The sequence below is a fragment of the Lithobates pipiens genome, unplaced genomic scaffold (assembly GCF_037356315.1).
Source record: "Lithobates pipiens isolate NorthernLeopardFrog02 unplaced genomic scaffold, aLitPip1_a1.2 Scaffold_25, whole genome shotgun sequence".
Classification (NCBI taxonomy): domain Eukaryota; kingdom Metazoa; phylum Chordata; class Amphibia; order Anura; family Ranidae; genus Lithobates; species Lithobates pipiens.
In genome coordinates, this window is record NW_027507787.1 from 97,545,876 (window position 1) to 97,568,748 (window position 22,873).

A 22,873-nucleotide genomic window follows, 5' to 3' on the forward strand; every position below is an offset into this window, starting at 1 on the left:
TGTGACAATAAAAGTGATCAAATAAAAAAAAAAAAAATCTATTTATTAATACTAAAATAAATAAGATTTTTTTTTTTTAAAGGGCACCCGTCTCCGCAAGCTTGCGCAGCAAAGAAATTGCATACGGACGTCGCGCTCGCATATGTAAATGGTTTTCAAATCACACATGTGAGGTATTGTCGCGATCATCAGAGCGACAGCAACAATTCTAGCACTAGACCTCCTCTGTAACTCTAACCTGGTAACCGTAAAAAAAAAAAAAATTTAAATGTAAAGCGTCACCTATGGAGATTTTTAGGTACCAAAGCTTGTCGCCATTCCACGAGTGCGTGCAATTATAAAGCATGACATGTTTGGTATCTATTTACTCGGCATAACATCATATTTCATATTATAGAAAAAAAATTGGGCTAACTTTACTGTTTTGTTTTTTAAAAATTCATGAATGTGTCCCTTTTCCCAAAAAGTTGTGTTTAAAACACTGCTGCACAAATACCGTGTGACATAAAATATTGCAACAATCGCCATTTTATTCTCTAGATTCTCTGCTAAAAAAGCAAAAAATACAGATTTTAACTTGTAAACACCAAATGTCAGAAATAGGCTTAGTCATGAAAGGGTTAAAGTGGTGCAAAAATTGATGGTGCTATATAAAAGCCTGTAATAATAAGTTAAATGACAATTTAGACGTGGCAGTCACAACTTAAAATATTCATAAAAGTAACTTTACCAAAATTTCAATTTCTCACTATGTCTCTCCCCCCCCCCCCCCCCCCCCAAAAAAAAAAAATTCTGTAGGGCCACAAAATGAGAAATATTCTCATAAACGAATCGAAGGTTCTTCTGAAAATATCAGATTTCTCTCAGGACACTTATGTGCAGAAATCTGTGAAAATTCCTATGCAGTACTCAAAAACCACCACACAGTGTCCTCAGTGCACCGATGTGTAAATGATAAATAATCGCTTTAGGAGTTTAGGCTAAGGAGTTGAGCTGCATTTTTAGCACCCCCCCCTCCCCCCAATGGCCCTACTTAAGTTGTAATGGTAGCAGAAGGGGGTGTTTGCATGCTACGGTCGCAATGCTTCAAAGCACACCGGAGGCAAAAACTATCCAACATATTACAGTCAGTGGGCAGAAAGCCCACCAAACGCTACCCACGTTTAGGGAAGCGTTTCAAAACTCCCCCCCTCCCAACTGCATGTAATACACACGTTCAGCAAAAATATGGGTTAAAACAGCTGTCGCATCGCCTCCCCATCACCTGTCAATCGCCTCTAAAAAGTGATCCAAGCACAGATCACTCTTCAAAGGAACAGTGGCTTTAGACGCACGTCTAAACCTTATGATATAAAAGTGATTAAACCTTGTAAAAACCAATAGCTTTGCAGTCTCACTTGAAAAAACAAACAAAAAAAGAAATGCACATTTTTTTTTAAGCAAACATATATACAATTATTTATTCATTTATTTTTTGCAAAAGGTGAACTTTAAACCAGTCCCCAGTTAGGCTGGATTCACACCTATGCATTTTTAGTGCTTTTTGCATTTTGCAGATTTGCACCACAGAACGTGTTCCATAGGAAACCATGGTAAATGGACTGTAGTGCAAATCTGCAAAATGCAAAAAGCACTTAAAATGCATAGGTGTGAATCCAGCCTTAGGCTCGATTCACATCTATGCATGTTGCTTTTAAGCTTTATTGCAGTGGTTTTTGCGGTGCTTGTCGCATTTTTTTTCTTTTTTTTTTACACTTTGGTTGCTTAGCAACCAGATATACACAGTGAAAAAAAAGGGGAAAAAAAAACGCAAATCGCGCCAAAATCTCGGCAAAAACGCGGTAAAAACGCGGTACTTGCGTTTTTGATGCAGGTCCATTGACTTCTATTACATGCAAAACGCTGCATTTTGCATGAAAAAAAGTCCCCAACCCTTTCCAAAAACGCAGAGGCACAAAAATGCATTGGTGTGAACATGTTTCATAGGAACCCATATTAAAAAATTTCCTTGCATTTCTGCAAAATGCAAAATGCATCAAAAAACGCGCACAGGACCCTTTTTTTGGTCCGCAGCAGAATCGGATCACATGGGTGTTCACATCATGCGATCCGATTCCTATCCGAGTTTGCAGATCGCACTGCGATATGCGAACTGATCTGGGGGTGTCATTAACTTTTCACTGACACTCCCAGCCGTTCGCATAGGGCAGTGTGAACTGCTGCCGGGAGGCATGCGATGCGGGATTCGCAGCGTTCCCGCATCGCAGCAGTGTGAACCCAGCCTTAGGCTCGATTCACATCTATGCATGTTGTTTTTGAGCGTTTTTGCAGTGCTTTTTGCGGTGCTTGATGCGTTTTTGGACATGCGTTTTTAACGCGTTTTTACCACGATTTTGGCGCGTTTTGCATTTTTTTTGTTTTTTGTTTACACTGTAGTTGCTTAGCAATCAGATATATACAGTGAAAAAAAACGAAAAAAAAATGCAAAATGCAAATCGCGGCAATAACGCGGTAATAATGCGGTAAAAAAGCGGTACTTGCGTTTTTGATGCAGGTCCATTGACTTCTATTACATGCAAAACGCTGCATTTTGCATGAAAAAACCCCCAGACCCTTTCCAAAGACGCAGAGGCACAAAAATGCATTGGTGTGAACATGTTCCATAGGAACCCATGTTAAAAAATTTCCTTGCATTTCTGCAAAATGCATCAAAAAACGCGCTAGTGTGAATCAAGCCTTAGACTGGATTCACACCTATGCATTTTTAGTGCTTTTTGCATTTTGCAGATTTGCACTACAATCCATTTAACATGGTTTCCTATGGAACACGTTCTGTGGTGCAAATCTGCAAAATGCAAAAAGCACAAAAAATGCATAGGTGTGAATCCAGCCTTAGGCTTGATTCAAACTAACGCGTTTTTTGATGCATTTTGCAGCAATGCAAGGACATTTTTTAACATGGGTTCCTATGGAACATGTTCACATCAATGCATTTTTGTGCCTCTGCATTTTTGGAAAGGGTCGGGGACTTTTTTTTCATGCAAAATGCAGCGTTTTGCATGTAATAGAAGTCAATGGACCTGCATCAAAAACGCAAGTACCGTTTTTTAAACGCATTTTTGCCGCGATTTGCATTTTTTTCACTGTATATATCTGGTTGCTAAGCAACCACAGTGTAAAAAAATAAAAAAATAAAAATAAAAAAACGCGTCTAAAAACGCGGCAAGCACCGCAAAAACGCTCAAAAGCAACATGCATAGATGTGAATCGAGCCTAAGGCTGGGTTCACACTGCTGCGATGTGGGAACGCTGCAAATCCGCTGTGGGTTCCCACATCGCATGCCTCCCGGCGGCAGTTCACACTGCCCTATGCGAACGGCTGGGAGTGTCAGTGAAAAGTTAATGACACCCCCAAATCAGTTCGCATATCGCAGTGCGATTTGCAAACTCAGACAGGAATCAGATCGCATGGTGTGAACACCCATGCGATCCGATTCTGCTGCGGACCAAAAAAAGGGTCCTGTGCGAGTTTAGGCTGGATGTGATGCAAATTCAGCCATACTATCTGTATGGCTGAACTTGCATCGCACAAGACATCGGATGTGATTTGCACTGCAGTGCGGTGCGAATCACATCCGATCTCATCACCGCAGCAGTGTGAACCCAGCCTTAGGCTGGATTCACACCTATGCAGTTTTAGTGCTTTTTGCATTTTGCAGATTTGCACTACAGTCCATTTAACATGGTTTCCTATGGAACACGTTCTGTAGTGCAAAAGGCATTAAAACTGCATAGGTGTGACTCCAGCCTTATAACCCATTTAAGCTGCCGACCTACATGATAAATGGGCTTCTATTTAAGTGACCACACCCTGCTATTGTATATATATGCCTGAAGTGGGCGCCAATGCTCCTTTCTACCCCTCTCAGAATGGTGCCCTTACTGCTGCTGGATGGAATCTGGCTCTTGTTGCTCACTGGGTGGCCCCTTTTTGGACTGTGTAGCAGCTCTACAGAGATAGGCTATTTGTGTGGGAAGGAAGGGGTCCAAATTCAGGTGCCTCCAGATTACCTAGGGACAAACGTGACGTTCCTTGTCCGGGGTGAGTTCTGCTTCATTCCTTGGAGGAGCAGCTGAAGTTCCAGCTGTAGCTGTTTAGCTTGGAAATGGTGGTGATTTGGCTAAAGTTTCATTCACTTTTGTGTGTATTCTGTATTTTTTTTTCTTTTTATTTGTGATCTATAATTTGATAATTATTTAAATCTAGTATTGGAACTTTAACATGCAATATAGTAAATGTTAGGCTTGATATGGCTAACAGACTGATCAATAATTTAGGCTCCATTCACACTGGCGTATTTTTTTTTTTTAAGCTCAAAATGTGTTTATTAGCTTTTTATTTTATTTTTTTCTGCTCTAGAAACTAAATATGTTATCCTATGTGTCCATGCACACTATGTTGGGCTATTCGTGTTTATTGGGCTTCAGCCTATATGAGCAGAAAGAAAAAACGTTTTTGTAGCATTTTTCTTGGAGCATTTTTCCAGCAAAAATACTCCTAAATGCTATTAATCGCATTTTATTTATTGTGTTTTTTATTTTTTATTTATTTTTTCCTTTTTTTTTTTACTACAAAAACTCTCCTAAACGCTACTATAAAAAGCTTTTGCCAGTGTTTGGTGTTTTTTTTTTTTTTTTTATTTTTTATTTTTTTTTTTTTTGTAGCTTAAAAATTCTTGTGTGCGTTTAGCCTTAACTGAGTGTCCCATATAGTGGTTTGGTTTTTTATTTTAATTTTTTATTTTTGCTTTGCAAAACTTAGTTGCTGGGCTCTCATATGCTGGCTTTGATACTTTTAAGTCCCTGATCAGTAAGGCCCCTTTCACGCTGAGGCGCTTTGCAGGCGCTAGAGTGCTAAAAATAGCGCCCGTAAAGCGCCTTCAAACAGCCGCTGCTGTATCTCCAGTGTAAAAGCCTGAGGGCTTTCACACTGGAGCGGTGCGCTTGCAGGACGCTGAAAAATGTCATGCAAGCCGCATCTTTGGAGCGCTGTAGGAGCGGTGTATTTACCCATTGAAAACAAACCTCCGCTCCAAACCTGCCTGCAAAGCTGGGCGGTTTTAACCCTTTTCGGCCGATTGCGGGGGTTAAAACTTCCCCGCTAGCGGGCCAAAAGCGCTGCTAAAACGACGGTAAAGTGCCGCTAAATATAGCGCCGCGAGCGCACCCAGCGCCTCAGTGTAAAAGTTGCCTTACAAAGATTTCACTTCCTCTTTTCTGATCTGTATGGTTGAGCTAGGGAATGACTGAAGCTAGAGCTACCAGACAATGTTTTCAGGAGGTCCACAATAGTAGCCTTTATGTTTAAGATTTAGGCCTCCTTCAGGCTTTGTTTGCAGGTAAGTGCAACATAATGGGCTAGTATGTGATGTATAGTAGCCCATTATGCTTTTATTTTGCAGGGGAATAAAGAGGAAGTAAAACCCATCAGGGTTTACTTCCTCTTTAACACCAATAGGGGTGCAAAAACCTTTATCCCAAAAAGATGATAAACTGTTTGCTGCAACTTCTAAAAACAGTAAGATTTTGGCTTCAATTTGTTAGTATAACCAAGTCTGCTAGTACAGGGCTCTCCACACTTTATAAACAAGGGGGTTTACTGTCTTTCACTGTAGAGGAGCTAGACGGGGGGGGGGGGGGGTGTCAACCGCGCCCCAGCTTGGGAGGGGGGGGTGTCAACCGCGCCCCAGTGTCGGGGGGGGGGGGGGGTTGTGTCAACCGCGCCCCAGTGTCGGGGGGGGGGGGGGGGTTGTGTCAACCGCGCACCAGCGTGTGGGGGGTGTGTTGGCAACCGAGCCCCAGCGTCGGGGCGGGGGGGGTTGGGGAGTGGCAACCGCGCCCCAGCTTCGGGGTGGGGTTGTGTCAACCGCGCCCCAGCGTCGGGGGGGGGGGTGGGGTTGTGTCAACCGCGCCCCAGCGTCGGGGGGGGGGGGGGTTGTGTCAACCGCGCCCCAGCGTCGGGGGGGGGGTTGTGTCAACCGCGCCCCAGCGTCGGGGGGGGGGGGGGGGTTGTGTCAACCGCGCCCCAGCGTCGGGGGGGGGGGGGGGGTTGTGTCAACCGCGCACCAGCGTGTGGGGGGTGTGTTGGCAACCGCGCCCCAGCGTCGGGGGGGGGGGGGGGGGGGTGGCAACCGCGCCTCAGCGTGGGGGGGGTGGCAACTGCGCCTCAGCATGGGGGAGGGGGGTGGCAACCGCGCCCCAGCTTCGGGCGGGGGTGGCAACCGCGCCTCAGCGTCGGGGGGGGTGTTTCAACCACGCCTCAGCGTCGGGGGGGCAACCGCGCCCTGGGGGGGGCTGGTGGGGGTTGACTTTTCTTGGTGTCAGTGGGAGGAATAGTGGCCAAAAGGCACACAAAGCTAAAGGCAGACAAAGGGCCGCAGTACTAACATGCCCCTCCCCCTCAGACTGAAAATGCTGGGGTCCCCCCCGTGCTTCTTTGCACAGGTGGTGTTTTAATGGCCAGGTAAAAAGAGATGGGGGGGGGGGGGGAAGCCTAATGAAGTCACCACTTCTATTGATTGGAGCTGCAATACAGTACATTTTTTGTATGAGGCAGTTTTAAAAATAGGCACCTGAAAAGTGACTCCCATTCATTCAAAGGGGTGCTTGCAGGGCGGTAGAAAGTCCTGCAAGCAATATCTTTGGGGTGTGTTTGGAGAGCTGTAAAAAGCACTCCAAAAAAGCCCCTGCCCATTGAAATGAATGGGCAGCGCTTCCAAAGAGCAGCAAAACGGGTCTTAATTATTATTTTTTTATTTAAAAACAACCCGCTATCACCCGAAAAGCACCGCTAAAATGAGTGGCGCTTTAGTGTGAGAGGGGTCTTTAAGAGGAAGTAAACCTTGATGAGTTTACTTCCTTTCATTCCCTGCAAAGGCAAAGCATAATGGACTACTATGCATCGCATAGTAGTCCATTATGTTTCACTTACCTGACACAGGAGCCAGCGAAGTCACCGCTGTCCCCTGTAGTCCGGTGCATCCATCTTCTCAGTGGGGTCTCGCAGCTCTGCCGCTGTCATTCGCCGAAGCCGCGATGACGTCACTCCCGCACATGTGCACGGGAGCCGACACACGCGGCAGCTCCGTCGTTGAAAATGCCGTGCTCAGTGCGCCTGCGCGGCGCTGTCTACGGCGCATGCACCGTAGACGGCTGTGCCTGTATTCGGGCAAATATCTCTTAAACTGTATAGGTTTAGGAGATATTTCTTGGACCTACAGGTAAGCCTTAATCTAGGCTTGCCTGTAGGTCAAAGTGTGTTGTAAGGGTTTACAACCACTTTAAATGGTTTGTCTCAACCATGTAACTGCTACATCTGCAGTACAGCTTGTTCTGTTGAAAAACAGACTTACTGGCAGGATCGCCAGGTAAAAATAAGGGAAGGAAAGCAAGTAAAGTAAAGGTAAGCTGTAATGTTAATGTTTACTTTTTGGGTTTTACTGCTTTTAAGTGACTTGTATGCAATCTCATAGGATTGAAGCTGTTGGCGGGGTTGAATACCTGTTATCCCAGCTTCAGGCTGTTCTCCTGAGATCCACCATTCTTTCCCAAGTGTTCTTCCAGGACAGCTCTTGAGAGATGGAGCTCCTCCCATCGACACAGGAAACACATTGCCACAGTTCAAAAGGCGGTCCCTCAGGTCCCTGGTCAGTCATTTGTGTTTCCTCCGTCGGAGGAACATGTTGCCAGGAACCTGGAGGCCCCTCTCAGGGGCTGCCTGAGAACCTGCAAGCCTAAGGGACCGGGTCCTGGTTTATGGCTGCAGTTTGGGTCCATACCTTTTTTCTTTGGCTCGGGTACCGTCCAGCTGAACCGGAGCAGACCCGTTACCCTCCTCCTTCCAGTGCCGAGGTGGCCAGGGGCAGAATGACGCCGGTTTCCCCCAGGAGTGGTGAGTGGAACCTTCCATCTTCCCTCCTCGTTGCAGGGGGTCGGAGACGCCGAGCGTTCACTTCCGGCGGAACCGCGTCATCACTGCGTGCCTAGACTTCCGGTTCCGGGTCTCTAGGGTACAAGGAGGAGAGGGAGAGGGAGAGCCAGCGCTGTGCCTGTGAAGCCCGACCAGTGTCCAGCTATACCGGATTAGCGGCGGGATTCGGAGCGTCAGAGGGGGACCATGGAGGCTATTCCCCAGGATACTCCGGCGGAGACAGGCACCAGCCAAACCCAGGTAGGCTGCTGGGCATGCTATTACTCTGGTGGAGTGGTGGTGTTTGTAGGCTGGGCCCTGTAGTGCCCCACGGTGGCGGTTTACTCACAGTGAGGTTGTTTGTTAGTGGTGATTCTAAGAGGGACATGGTGCTGACGCTAAGAAATCCTTTGTCTTCTTATTTTCAGGCTAAAGAGATGCCAAGGGAAGACAAGACAGGCCGCAAAAAGTGTCCTAATTGTGGGAATAGGTTGTCCTCTGGCTCTAACAAAGCCCTATGCAAGCAATGCATTGCAAGCTTGCTTAAATCTGAGGCAGATTCCCCTTTAGCAAAGTTTTTGGGCTCCTTTAAAGAGGAAATGGCGTCGACCTTTAAGTCCCTCCGGGAGTTAATCACTGACGTGGGATCAGCTGCAGCTGCCTCCACGAGTAAAACAACTATAATCTCATCCTCACCATGCCTTACAACACCCAGCTCAGGGGAGCCCCGTATGGTCAGGGAGCCTAGCCCCACGTTGATTAGCCCCGAATCCTCTGACACTGACTCGGGTCAGGAAGAGGATCAAGCAGCATCTAAAGCCTCAAAATATAGATTATCTCTCGAGGAAGTAGATGAGCTAATGGGGGCTATCTATGATACGCTGGAAATTGAGGAGGAAGAAACTCAGTTATCCAGACATGATCAAATGTATGAGGCTCTGGGGAAAAAGAAAGCAAGGGTTTTCCCTATACATAAGGTGCTTTCTGACCTTGTCCTTAAGGAGTGGTCTGAACCAGATAAAAAGGTTCTTTCCTAAATCCCTTAAGAGAAGGTTCCCTTTTGATGAGAGCCCAGAGGCGGTCTGGAATAAAAATCCTAAACTAGACGCCCCTCTGTCCAAAATCTCAAAGCAGGCTGATCTGGCCTTGAGGATATGGGCCACCTGAAAGATCCCATGGACAGGAGAACAGACATTGTCTTAAAGAGGGCCTGGGATGCCTCTATGGCAGGCTTAAAACCAGCTCTAGCCACTTCCTGTGTAGCTAGAAACCTGGAGTTCTGGTTATCGCAACTACAAGAACACTTAAAGGCAGGCACTCCTAGGGGGGGAGCTTTTGAAATCCTTCCCTATGCTTTTTAAGGCCACCAGTTTCATCTCTGACGCCTCCACGGACTCCGTAAAATTTACGGCTAAATCTGCAGCACTTTCAGTGGCAGCAAGGAGGTCAGTATGGATGAAAACCTGGGGGGAGACACGGCGTCTAAAACCCGCCTGTGCAGCGTCCCTTTTACAGGAGACTTAGTCTTCGGGCCTGAATTAGACTCCGCCTTAGAAAGGACGGCGGACAAAAAGAAAACCTTTCCCGCAAAAAAGAAAAATTTTCAAAGAAAAATTTTTCGTCCCTTTAAGGAACCCTCTAAACCAGAGAAGAGTTCAACCCCCAAAAAACATTGGTCGGGACATAAAGGGAAAGGAAAAGGGGGCATACTGTTTAGCCGCCCCAATCAGGATCCCAAACCCCAGTGACGTCGGGGTTCCTGTGGGAGGAAGATTAAGCAAATTTCTTCCTCAATGGGAAGAGACAACCTCGAACGAGTTTGTCTTAAATATAATAAAAAGGGGTCATGCGCTGGAATTTCACAGCAACCCTCCTTCCAAGTTTCTGGTGACAAAGCTTCCAAGTCACTCAGAAAAGGCCAGGGCCTTACCTTTACTAATAGGGGAAATGGTAGATCAAGAAGTATTGACACCAGTCCCTATTCAGGAACAAGGGGACGGTTTTTACTCGCACATCTTTGTGGTAAGAAAACCGTCAGGGAGATTCAGACTAATTATTAACCTCCGTCCACTGAATCGCTCCATCCGTTACAAGAGATTTCGGATGGAGTCCATTTATTCCATAAAGAATCTCCTGCAGAAAGAGACATTTATGGCAACCCTGGACCTAAGGGACGCTTATCTGCACATTCCAATAAGGGAGGAATGCCAGAAATTCCTTCGGATGGCAGTGCAGATAGACACAAAGGTTTACCACTTTCAGTGCAGAGCACTTCCCTTCGGTCTATCATCCTCTCCGAGAATCTTTACCAAGGTTCTCGGAGAGGCTTTAGTTCCTCTGAGGCTTCAATCAGTCTCAATTATCCCCTACCTAGACGATCTGCTCCTAACAGCCCACTCAGAGAGTCGTCTTTCTCAGGACCTAGAATTGACTCAACTCAGTCTGAGTCGATTAGGGTGGATTGTCAGTCAGGAGAAATCCAAGACAACCCCAACACAGGAGATCCTGTATCTGGGGTACTGGATCAAGTCTGTAGATCAGAAAATTATACTGCCGGAAGAAAAATTTTTGAATCTGTGGCAGAGAATATCTTTTCTTCAATGCAGCCCCAAGTGTACGGTGAGGGAAGTAATGTCGGTCTTAGGTCTTATGACGGCAGCCATTCCAGCCGTACAATGGGCCAGGTTCCATCAAAGAGAACTTCAGGGTTTTCTGTTAGAACAATTAAAAGGCAGAGATCTGGAGGAGGAGGTATCGATCCCCTCAAGGGTAAAACGCTCCCTCTGGTGGTGGAAGGACAGGGAGAACCTAAACAAAGGGGTTCATTGGGTCCTTCCTATCACTTCAACACTAACAACGGATGCGAGCAGTTGGGGCTGGGGAGCCCACCTAGGCTCAAGCTGGGTCCAGGACAAGTGGACCCCGGAGGAGAAATGTTTCTCTTCCAATTGGAAAGAACTAACAGCAATCCTGAGAGCTGTTCTAGCTTTCCACCCCGCAATACAGGGTCACCATCTACAAGTCCGTTCAGACAATACGACGACTGTAGCATACATAAACAAACAAGGAGGAACCAGAAGTCCTCGTTTGATGTTGGTAGCCAGACGCATTCTCCAGTGGGCAGAAGCCAATCTGGAATCCATTTCTGCAGTTCACCTGAAAGGGGAGCTGAACAACAAGGCAGACTTCTTGAGTCGACAGAGGATTTCGAACCAAGAATGGTCCTTACACCCAGAGGCATTCAATCTCATAACAGCTCACTGGGGAGAACCAGAGGTAGACCTTTTTGCGAGCAAGAAAAATGCAAAGGTTCCCAATTTTTTCTCGCTAAACCCAGGAGATCAACCCCTGGCGGTAGATGCCTTGCAAACTCCATGGACTTTCAGTCTGGCGTATGCATTTCCCCCTCTTCATCTCATTCCGAGGGTCCTAGCAAGATTCCTCAAGGAGAAAACCTGTTTGATTCTAGTAGCACCTTTTTGGCCCAGGAGACCGTGGTTCACAACGTTGCTACAATTGACAGATTATCCGCCTCTAAGACTTCCCTACAGACAGGACCTCCTGTCGCAGGGACCTCTTTACCATCCGCAGGTCGCCACACTGAAGCTGTCAGCGTGGTTACTGAGGAGGAAATCTTAAGGAGTAAGGGCCTGTCAGACGAGGTAATTGCGACCTTACTACAGAGTTGCAAACCAGTCACGAGAGCTATTTACAAAAAAGTCTGGAAAAAATTCAATAGCTGGCTGTATAGCCGGGACATAAATACGGCTAATATTCTACAGTTTTTACAGGAAGGTGTAAACAAGGGTTTAACCCTAAGTACTATTAAGGTACAGATAGCTGCCTTAAGTGTATACCTAGATGAACGCTTACAGGAAAATCCTTTTGTCGCTAGATTCTGTAAGGCAGTCGCTAGACGCAAGCCAGTCAGAATCACAAAAGTCCCATCCTGGGATTTAGCAGTTGTGCTAAAAGCTTTCTTGGGGTCACCCTTCGAGCCTATCTCAGAGGCCTCCCTAAGGCTTATTACCTTTAAGACAGTTCTCCTGGTGGCAATCACTTCAGCCCGTAGGGTCAGTGAAATCCAAGCACTTTCCATCAGGGAACCATTCCTACAGATCCTAGAAGACAGAGTCATTCTAAAGACAGACCCTGGGTTCTTACCAAAGGTAGCATCTAGCTTCCATAGGTCCCAAGATATTGTCCTCCCTTCATTTTGTCAAAATGCAGCAAATGAGAAAGAGGAACGTTTTCATTTATTGGATGTGAGGAGGTGTATTCTAGAATATCTTAAAATAACAAATCCATTCAGAATCTCAGACTCCCTTTTTGTCCTTTTTTCCGGACAGCGTAGGGGACAGAAGGCTTCAAAAGTAACCATAGCTAGATGGATTAGGCTAGCTATAGTAGAGGGGTATAAGGCCTTGAATAGAGATCCTCCTGAGGGTGTTAAAGCTCACTCCACAAGAGCGTTGTCTGCATCCTGGGCAGAAAGAGCTGGTGCCACCCCGGAGCAGGTATGTAAAGCAGCCACATGGTCAAGCTTTTCCACCTTTACAAGGCATTACCGACTGGACTTAATGTCTAGTCAGGATCAGGCCTTTGGGAGGAAAGTCCTCCAGGCCGTGGTCCCCCCCTAATCTGGTAAGTACTTGGGGATCCTCTCAAGGGCTGTCCTGGAAGAACACTTGGGAAAACTGGAGTTAGTACTTACCGGTAACTCCTTTTCCGGTGGTCTTCCAGGACAGCACAATCCCACCCTTTATTTGATTGTAGTGATGTACTAATGTTATTACCTGTTATGGTTTATATGTTTTTCAGTTCCATCCTTCGGTTCTTGGTGAATGACTGACCAGGGACCTGAGGGACCGCCTTTTGAACTGTGGCAATGTGTTTCCTGTGTCGATGGGAGGAGCTCCATCTCTCAAGGGCTGTCCTGGAAGACCACCGGAAAAGGAGTTACCGGTAAGTACTAACTCCAGTTTTAGTGATGTATGAGCCGGCAGGAGGAATGACCTCTTTTTGGTGATGGAATAGCTGGGGAGTAGCTAAGCTGTGATGTTACAATATACCAGGTCTCCTGAACGATAATTAAATGATGTCTTCTAATGTAATTAGACAACCTTAATGACAGGGTCACTTTAATACACCTAAAGACCCTCAGATCTCCCTAAAATACTCTGCTCTAAATTGGTCACCTGGAATGTGTGTGTGTGTGTGTGTGTATATATACAACCTGTGTTGTATTACAAAAAAAGCTAAATCGCGGGGCCAAAAACGCGCCAAGCACCGCAAAAAGCACTGCAAAAACGCTCAAAAGCAACATGCATAGATGTGAATCGAGCCTTGGACAGGGCTGAGGAGGCTTTTTTACAGGCTCCTACACCTACTAGTTATAGGATATGGATCGATGCACAAAAACTCTACCGCAAGCAGAAAACTTTTTTTGGGGGTAGAAAACTGGCCATATGTTGTCTGTGATGGCTGAATCACAACAGCCATCCCTGGTCATACACAGTTTGGCTGTGTCACCAACTCGGGTAGCTATGGATACTCCCTCAATTACGAAGGGGTTCTGTACCTTTTTTTTCAAGATGTTTACTCCTTGAAGGTATACCAAGCATCATTATCCAACTTTCTAGATGAAATTCAACTCCTCAAGCTCCAGGGAGAGGATAAGACTAAATGCGCTGCCAATTCTTGGCGTTACAGCATGCGCTGGCAACATTCCCTAACTCTAAAGCCCCAGGGAATGATGGCCTCCCAATTGAAATGTACAAAAAAATTGGAGGAATATTCTTACTGGAGTTGCTCTGTATGATTATGGATGCACATACACGCGATTCCTTGCCGGCTCCATGCATGAGGAGGAGGTGGTGGTGGTTCTGAAGCCCGGGAAGGATCTGGTCCACCCTGCATCCTATAGGCCCACCTTGCTTCTGAATAAAATTATCCACCCAGACCAATCGGGATTCATACCCAACAGGTCCATGGCACATAATCTTCACTGCTTATACCTGAATATGCAGATCACCACAGACAATCAGTCAGTGCTAATATCTCACTAGATGCCACTAAGGCGTTTGCTAGTGTAGAGTGGAGTTGCCTATGGCAAGTACTAGAAAGGTTCAACTTGAGGAGACCTTTATTTCATGGATCAAATTGCTGTACAAAGTGCCGAAGGCCTGCATTAGAATCAATAACGCCCTATCCTCTTTGATCTCTGGGGAACGAGACAGGGCTGCCTGCTGTCCCCATTGCCCTTTGCTCTGGCCATAGAGCCTCTGGCTGGGGCCATTAGGGGGAACCTGGCTATGTGGTTTTAAACAGGGTTACGTGTAAAAGATAAATTAGCCCTGTATATGGATGACAAGCTCCCCGTTTTTTTTTTTTTTTTTTTTCTCCCTTTGCCTTTCAGGACAGCTCCTTGGAGAGAGTGTAGTGCAGTAATGGCGAACCTTGGCACCCCAGATGTTTTGGAACTACACTTCCCATGATCCTCATGCACTCTGTAATGTAGTTGAGCATCATGGGAAATGTAGTTCCAAAACATCTGGGGTGCCAAGGTTTGCCATCACTGGTGTAGTGCCACCTCTTCACAGGGACCACTGCGTGACAACGCCCCTTTTAAAAACAGCTGCTTCCACCATGCCTTCAGTTTGTGTCTTCTCCACCCTGGAAGCACCACTTGAGGAACCAGAGGGGCTGGGCTCTCTTCAAGGAGGGTTTTTGAGCAGTACCTTCTTTGCTTTATTCTTTGACCAACCCAGCTCCTTCCCACATGAGGGGGGTGCTCTGGTGTTCCTTTGTTTGCTGGCTCACAGGGGTAATAGTCTGCAGCACCCAGAGTGCTGAAGGGGGGGGGGGGGGTACTGGTGTGCTCATTCTGAGCATACATACCTGGTCTTAGCATGTCTGTGCCAAGTTCTGGAGAGAGGGTGATGTCAGTTCTGGGGGTGGAGACTAGAGATGGCCTTGCGGTTTGCGGAAAATTTTGCTCGTTTGCGATTCGCCAAACTGGTGGACTTCTGGCGCTGTTCGCGCGGCAGACATATGCGTTTACATTGTGAAGAAATTTGACCCATGACACATCCATCATGGGGTACAGGACAGCCAATTGAGACATTTCAGCACATGGACAATTGGACATACCCCCTACCTTATAAATAGACCTGATCTGGCGGCTATTTTACATTCTGTCTTTTGTCAGTGTAGGGAAAGGACGCTGTGTGGAGCAGGGACAGTCAGTTTAATCACTAGCTATTACTGTTAGGTCCACAAAAGTCCTCTTAAGGACTGGTATAGGTGTACAGTATATAGGGTTGTAATACACTTATAATATACTTTCTTTCAAATATGGAAAGCATATTGTAGTGCACTGCTGTGCTGCTGAGTGCTGACCGATTCTGCAGCTGTCTTTTATCAGTGTAGGGACTGAGGGACAGTTTGGTGTTTGGAGCAGGGACAGTCTGTAAATCACTAGCTACTAGGTCCACAAAGGTCCTTTTTTAAGGACTGGTATATGTGTACGGTATATAGGGTTGTAATACACATATAATATACTTTCTATATTTGAAAGTATATTATATTATAGTGCACTGCATTGCTGTGCTGCTGACCGATTCTGCAGCTGCTGTTTCTCAGTGTAGGGAGGGACAGTTTTGTGTTTGGAGCAGGGACACTCTGCAATTCGCTAGCTAGTATTAGGTCCACAAAGGTCCTTTAAAGGACTGGTATAGGTGTACTATTTGGTGTGCAGTATATAGGGGTGTAATACACCTATAAAATACTTGCAAATCTAGAAAGCATAGTATAGTGCAGCATTGTGACTGCTGAGCGGTTCTGCAGCGATACTACAAAGAATGACAAATGCAATTAGAAAAAAGTATAACTGGTGTGATGGACCAGTGGCCCCCCCAAAACAGATTGAAGCGGGTTGTTATATACCTTCTTCCACATACATACTGCACTTCTATAGAGACTTTTGTCACAGGGTCATTTAAAAAATGACAGGCAGAGGAAGAGGCAGGCCCTTCCACAGGGGTGGTAGAGCAGGAGCAAGGCTTGAGCCAAAGTGGGAAATTGCAGAAGGTGCGTTCGATTAAGTCAAAGAACACACCAGACTTGGTTGAGTGGCTGTCAGCCTTACTCTTCTGCACCCTCCTCATCCTCTTGATCTGCACCCCTTCTTGACTCTCTGCTGTGTGCACCCCCAGAGACACTACCACCAACACCACCACCAGAATATACCCTCCGCTTGAGTCACAGGAATTTATTTTCCGATCCATCACAAGGCATTGCCAATGCACAGCCACTCTTGGCATTGGATCAGGAAGAGGTAGCAACAACCTCCAATCAGCAGTCTGACGACAGTACCCAGATCAGCCCAAGGAGGTTGGTCCCCGGGGCTGCTGCCTACTCCAAGATCTCTAATTATAGTGGTGGGGAAGGTGATGTCTGTCTAGTGATGTCATGTGGGTGCCCACAAGAGAGGAAGAGGGGAGTTCACAGGGAGATATGGACCAGCAGATAGGGAGGAGCAGGCGGAACTTAGATTGCACAGGAGGGACAAAGCAGCCTGCTAATGTATCAGGAGTGAGGCATCAACCATGTTACGGTCACATCTGGTGCTCCCAGGACGCCGGCACATGGCTCCGCAGTGTGGGCTTTTTTTAACGTGTCCGCTGCTGACAATAGTGTTGCCATCTGCAGCCTTTGCAGTCAACACATAAGTCACGGTAAGCCCAACACTCACCTAGGGACGACCGCCTTAAGAAGGCACATGAGCTGCCATCACCTAGCCCAGTGGGAGCAACGGAACCCATAAAGCCACACTCCAGGCTCTCACCATCCAGCCTCGTCTTCTACTTCTCCTCTCTCCTCACAATTGTCCTCCACTCCACTTTCCATCATGCTGTCCTCACGTTTTTCTGGAAAAGGCAGGCTTCCGTGGGCCAAATGTTCGAGCGTAAAAAAATGATGCCGGATAACCCTCTTGCCCAACGGTTGATGGCTGGCTTGTCAGAACTGATAGCCCGCCAACTACTGCCATATAAACTGGTGGACTCGGAGGCCTTTCGAAAATTTGTGGCCATGGGAACACCACAATGGAAGGTCCCAGGAAGGAAGTATTTCTCACAGAAGGGCATCCCAGAGCTATATGGCCATGTTCAGCGGCAAGTGAATGTATCTCTGGCACACACTGTCGGTGCCAAGATGCATCTGACCAGACACGTGGTCTAGCAAACATGGGCAGGGAAGGTATATAACTTTTACTGCCCACTGGGTGAGCCTTCTGACGGCCGTCAAGCATGTAACCCGTGCCACCCGTGTAGATTTGGTTTTACTACCACAGATTGCATGCAGGCCTGGCTATTCTCCTCCTCCTACTCCATCCTCCTCCCTCTCCTCCTTGGCTGACTCCTCCTTTTCCGCTGCTAGCGTCTCTTCTGCTGCGCTGCCTAAGATCCCCAGAACCTATTCGACATGCCAGGTGAGACGTTGCCATGCTGTGCTGCGTCTGTTGTGCCTGGAAACCAAGAGCCACACTGGCCCTGCACTCCTTTCAGCTTTGCGTTCACAGGCAGATTAGTGGCTAACACCGCTCAATTTGCCAGTTGGTAAAGTGGTGTGTGACAACGGTGCCAATCTGCTTAGCGCATTGAAACAGGGCAAAATTACACACGTGCCATGCATGGCACACGTCTTAAACTTGGTCGTGCAGCAATTCGTTGTCAAATACCCTGGGGTCCAGGACATCTTGCGGCAGGCAAGGAAAATCTTGTCCCATTTCAGAAGATCTTGCACGGCCATGGCTCGCCTTGCTGACATTCAGTGGCGACACAATCTGCTGGTCACATGTCTTATTTGCGATGGCCCGACGCAATGGAACTCAACCTTCTATATCAGGGATATGCAATTAGCGGACCTCCAGCTGTGCAGAATTACAAGTCCCATGAGGCAAAGCAAGACTGACGGCACAGAGGCATGATGGGACTTGTAGTTTTGCAACAGCTGGAGGTCCGCTAATTGCATATCCCTGTTCTCTGTGCTTGATAGGTTGCTCCAGCAGAAACGTGCAGTTAACGACTACCTGTACGAACTCTGCGGCAGAACAGGTTCTGGGGAGCTTGTTTTTTTTTCACCGCACCAGTGGCTGCTCATGCGCAATGCATGCAGACTTCTGGGGCCATTTGATAAGATCACCAAACTGGTCAGTCGCAGCCATGGCGCCATCAGTGACATCGTACCTTATGCCTTCTTTATGGAGCGTGCATTGCGTCGTGTCATTGATCAAGACATGGAGGAGCAGGAAGATGAGGAAGTCGCAATGCTGGATGAATTCCCGGGGGGGCTACTCTATCTGAGACAAGTCAACAGGAGTCTGGAGAGGAGTTGGAGGAGGATGGTGCCGGGCTGGATGAGGAGCAAGAAGAGCATGATTTAAACCTTTCTGGGATCCCTGTTGACTGTGGATGGGGAGAGAACGAGGACTACATTATCCTGGATGATGAGCAAGAGCCAGGCCACCAACACTGCTTCCAGTTTAGTGCAAATGGGGGCCTTCATGCTCCAGTGTTTTAACAGGGACTCCCGTATAAAAAGCATAAGGGTCAAGGACCAGTACTGGGTGGCAACGTACTTAGACCCCCGGTACAAACACAAAATGGCAGAAATGTTACTACCATCACAGAGGGCTGTCAAAATGGAGCACTTCCAGGCCTTGCTTCGAGAAATGCTGCATTCTGCTTTTGTGTGTGCTGGCAGAGGAGGAATTCCCACTCCCAGAGAGAGTTGCGGGTACCAATCCAACAGCGCCTGCAAGAAGAGGGCGGTTTGAAGATGTTGGTGACTTCTGATAGGTCATTCTTTCAGCCGACCCATCGACGGGTCTCATCCAGATCCAAAATCAGGGAACGCCTAGACCATGGGTCTTCAAACTACTGCCCTCCAGTTGTTCAGGAACTACAATTCCCATTATGCCCAGTCATGTCTGTGAATGTCAGAGTTTTACAATGCCTCATGGGATGTGTAGTTTCGCAACAGCTGGAGGGCCGTAGTTTGAGGATCCCTGGCCTAGACCGACAGGTGTCCAACTACATTGGGTTAATGGCCGATGTGGACGCTCTGAGGAGTGATGAACCCCTGAACTACTGGGTGGGCAGGCTTGACCTCTGGCCAGAGCTTGCCCAATTTGCAATGGAACTGTTGGTTTGCCCCTCGTCCAGTGTCCTGTCCAAAAGGACGTTCAGTGCAGCAGGTGGGATCATGACCGATAAGCGCACTCGCCTAGCTCACGACAGTGTTGACTACCTCACATTTATAAAAATGAATGAGGCATGGATCTCGGAGGAATTCAACACATGTGACCAGTAGACCATGTATATGCATAACTTTATAAACTATTTAATCTAGCACACAAACCTTTTTTTTACATTTTTTGGCTCACTTCCTTGTACAAAAAAGCACACCGTGCTATATGCCCGTACCCTCCTGTTTGAAAGAGGTTGAGCAGTGTCATACTTTTTGGTCCCGCAGCGAGTTGCTGTTGTCAGTGCATTCTCTATCTCTGTGCTGGTGTCAGTGCTTTCTCTCTCTCTGTGCTGGTGTCAGTGCTTTCTCTCTCTGTGCTGGTGTCAGTGCTTTCTCTCTCTGTGCTGGTGTCAGTGCTTTCTCTCTCTGTGCTGGTGTCAGTGCTTTCTCTCTCTGTGCTGGTGTCAGTGCTTTCTCTCTGTGCTGGTGTCAGTGCTTTCTCTCTGTGCTGGTGTCAGTGCTTTCTCTCTGTGCTGGTGTCAGTGCTTTCTCTCTGTGCTGGTGTCAGTGCTTTCTCTCTGTGCTGGTGTCAGTGCTTTCTCTCTGTGCTGGTGTCAGTGCTTTCTCTCTGTGCTGGTGTCAGTGCTTTCTCTCTGTGCTGGTGTCAGTGCTTTCTCTCTGTGCTGGTGTCAGTGCTTTCTCTCTGTGCTGGTGTCAGTGCTTTCTCTCTGTGCTGGTGTCAGTGCTTTCTCTCTGTGCTGGTGTCAGGGCTTTCTCTCTGTGCTGGTGTCAGGGCTTTCTCTCTGTGCTGGTGTCAGGGCTTTCTCTCTGTGCTGGTGTCAGGGCTTTCTCTCTGTGCTGGTGTCAGGGCTTTCTCTCTGTGCTGGTGTCAGGGCTTTCTCTCTCTGTGCTGGTGTCAGGGCTTTCTCTCTGTGCTGGTGTCAGTGCTTTCTCTCTGTGCTGGTGTCAGTGCTTTCTCTCTGTGCTGGTGTCAGGGCTTTCTCTCTGTGCTGGTGTCAGGGCTTTCTCTCTGTGCTGGTGTCAGGGCTTTCTCTCTGTGCTGGTGTCAGGGCTTTCTCTCTCTCTGTGCTGGTGTCAGGGCTTTCTCTCTCTCTGTGCTGGTGTCAGGGCTTTCTCTCTCTCTGTGCTGGTGTCAGGGCTTTCTCTCTCTCTGTGCTGGTGTCAGGGCTTTCTCTCTCTCTGTGCTGGTGTCAGGGCTTTCTCTCTCTCTGTGCTGGTGTCAGGGCTTTCTCTCTCTCTGTGCTGGTGTCAGGGCTTTCTCTCTCTCTGTGCTGGTGTCAGGGCTTTCTCTCTCTCTGTGCTGGTGTCAGGGCTTTCTCTCTCTCTGTGCTGGTGTCAGGGCTTTCTCTCTCTCTGTGCTGGTGTCAGGGCTTTCTCTCTCTCTGTGCTGGTGTCAGGGCTTTCTCTCTCTCTGTGCTGGTGTCAGGGCTTTCTCTCTCTCTGTGCTGGTGTCAGGGCTTTCTCTCTCTCTGTGCTGGTGTCAGGGCTTTCTCTCTCTCTGTGCTGGTGTCAGGGCTCTTCTCTCTCTCTGTGCTGGTGTCAGGGCTTTCTCTCTCTCTGTGCTGGTGTCAGGGCTTTCTCTCTCTCTGTGCTGGTGTCAGGGCTTTCTCTCTCTCTGTGCTGGGGTCAGGGCTTTCTCTCTCTCTGTGCTGGGTCAGGGCTTTCTCTCTCTCTGTGCTGGTGTCAGGGCTTTCTCTCTCTCTGTGCTGGTGTCAGGGCTTTCTCTCTCTCTGTGCTGGGGTCAGGGCTTTCTCTCTCCTGTGCTGGTGTCAGGGCTTTCTCTCTCTCTGTGCTGGGGTCAGGGCTCGCTTTCTCTCTCTCTCTCTGTGCTGGGGTCAGGGCTCGCTTTCTCTCTCTCTCTCTGTGCTGGTGTCAGGGCTCGCTTTCTCTCTCTCTCTCTGTGCTGGTGTCAGGGCTCGCTTCTCTCTCTCTCTCTGTGCTGGTGTCAGGGCTCGCGTTCTCTCTCTGTGCTGGTGTCAGGGCTCGCGTTCTCTCTCTGTGCTGGTGTCAGGGCTCGCGTTCTCTCTCTCTGTGCTGGTGTCAGGCTCGCTTTCTCTCTCTCGCTGTGCTGGTGTCAGGGCTCGCTTTCTCTCTCTCGCTGTGCTGGTGTCAGGGCTCGCTTTCTCTCTCTCGCTGTGCTGGTGTCAGGGCTCGCTCTCTCTCTCTCTCGCTGTGCTGGTGTCAGGGCTCGCTCTCTCTCTCTCGCTGTGCTGGTGTCAGGGCTCGCTCTCTCTCTCTCTCGCTGTGCTGGTGTCAGGGCTCGCTCTCTCTCTCTCTCGCTGTGCTGGTGTCAGGGCTCGCTCTCTCTCTCTCTCTCTCGCTGTGCTGGTGTCAGGGCTCGCTCTCTCTCTCGCTGTGCTGGTGTCAGGGCTCGCTCTCTCTCTCTCTCGCTGTGCTGGTGTCAGGGCTCGCTCTCTCTCTCTCTCTCTCTCTCTCTCTCGCTGTGCTGGTGTCAGGGCTCGCTCTCTCTCTCTCTCTCTCGCTGTGCTGGTGTCAGGGCTCGCTCTCTCTCTCTCTCTCTCTCTCTCTCGCTGTGCTGGTGTCAGGGCTCGCTCTCTCTCTCTCTCTCGCTGTGCTGGTGTCAGGGCTCGCTCTCTCTCTCTCTCTCTCTCGCTGTGCTGGTGTCAGGGCTCGCTCTCTCTCTCTCTCTCTCGCTGTGCTGGTGTCAGGGCTCGCTCTCTCTCTCTCTCTCTCGCTGTGCTGGTGTCAGGGCTCGCTCTCTCTCTCTCTCTCTCGCTGTGCTGGTGTCAGGGCTCGCTCTCTCTCTCTCTCTCGCTGTGCTGGTGTCAGGGCTCGCTCTCTCTCTCTCTCTCGCTGTGCTGGTGTCAGGGCTCGCGCTCTCTCTCTCTCTCTCGCTGTGCTGGTGTCAGGGCTCGCTCGCTCTCTCTCTCTCTCTCGCTGTGCTGGTGTCAGGGCTCGCTCTCTCTCGCTGTGCTGGTGTCAGGGCTCGCTCTCTCTCTTCTCGCTGTGCTGGTGTCAGGGCTCGCTCTCTCTCTCTCGCTGTGCTGGTGTCAGGGCTCGCTCTCTCTCTCTCGCTGTGCTGGTGTCAGGGCTCGCTCTCTCTCTCTCGCTGTGCTGGTGTCAGGGCTCGCTCTCTCTCTCTCGCTGTGCTGGTGTCAGGGCTCGCTCTCTCTCTCTCGCTGTGCTGGTGTCAGGGCTCGCTCTCTCTCTCTCTCTCTCTCGCTGTGCTGGTGTCAGGGCTCGCTCTCTCTCTCTCTCTCTCTCTGTGCTGGTGTCAGGGCTCGCTCTCTCTCTCTCTCTGTGCTGGTGTCAGGGCTCGCTCTCGCTCGCTCTCTCTCTGTGCTGGTGTCAGGGCTCGCTCTCGCTCTCTCTGTGCTGGTGTCAGGGCTCGCTCTCTCTCGCTCTCTCTGTGCTGGTGTCAGGGCTCGCTCTCTCTCGCTCTCTCTGTGCTGGTGTCAGGGCTCGCTCTCTCTCTCTCTCTGTGCTGGTGTCAGGGCTCGCTCTCTCTCTCTCTCTGTGCTGGTGTCAGGGCTCGCTCTCTCTCTCTCTGTGCTGGTGTCAGGGCTCGCTCTCTCTCTCTCTCTGTGCTGGTGTCAGGCTCGCCCTTTCTGCTGGTATGTCAGGGCTCGCTGCTCTCTCACTCTCTGAGCTGGGGGGTCCCCCTGGGGG

At 48.7% G+C, this 22,873-nt stretch overlaps 1 protein-coding gene across 1 annotated transcript in view; it reads left to right on the plus strand.

Moving 5' to 3' along the window:
• Positions 1-3,906: 3,906 nt before the first annotated feature.
• LOC143930436 (zona pellucida sperm-binding protein 4-like) overlaps positions 3,907-22,873 on the plus strand; it is a 113,036-nt gene continuing 94,069 nt past the window's right edge. Inside the window, exon 1 of the mRNA XM_077454751.1 lies at positions 3,907-4,102. Within this exon, the coding sequence (XP_077310877.1) occupies positions 3,907-4,102 (196 nt within the window). The remainder of the gene's footprint in view (positions 4,103-22,873) is intronic.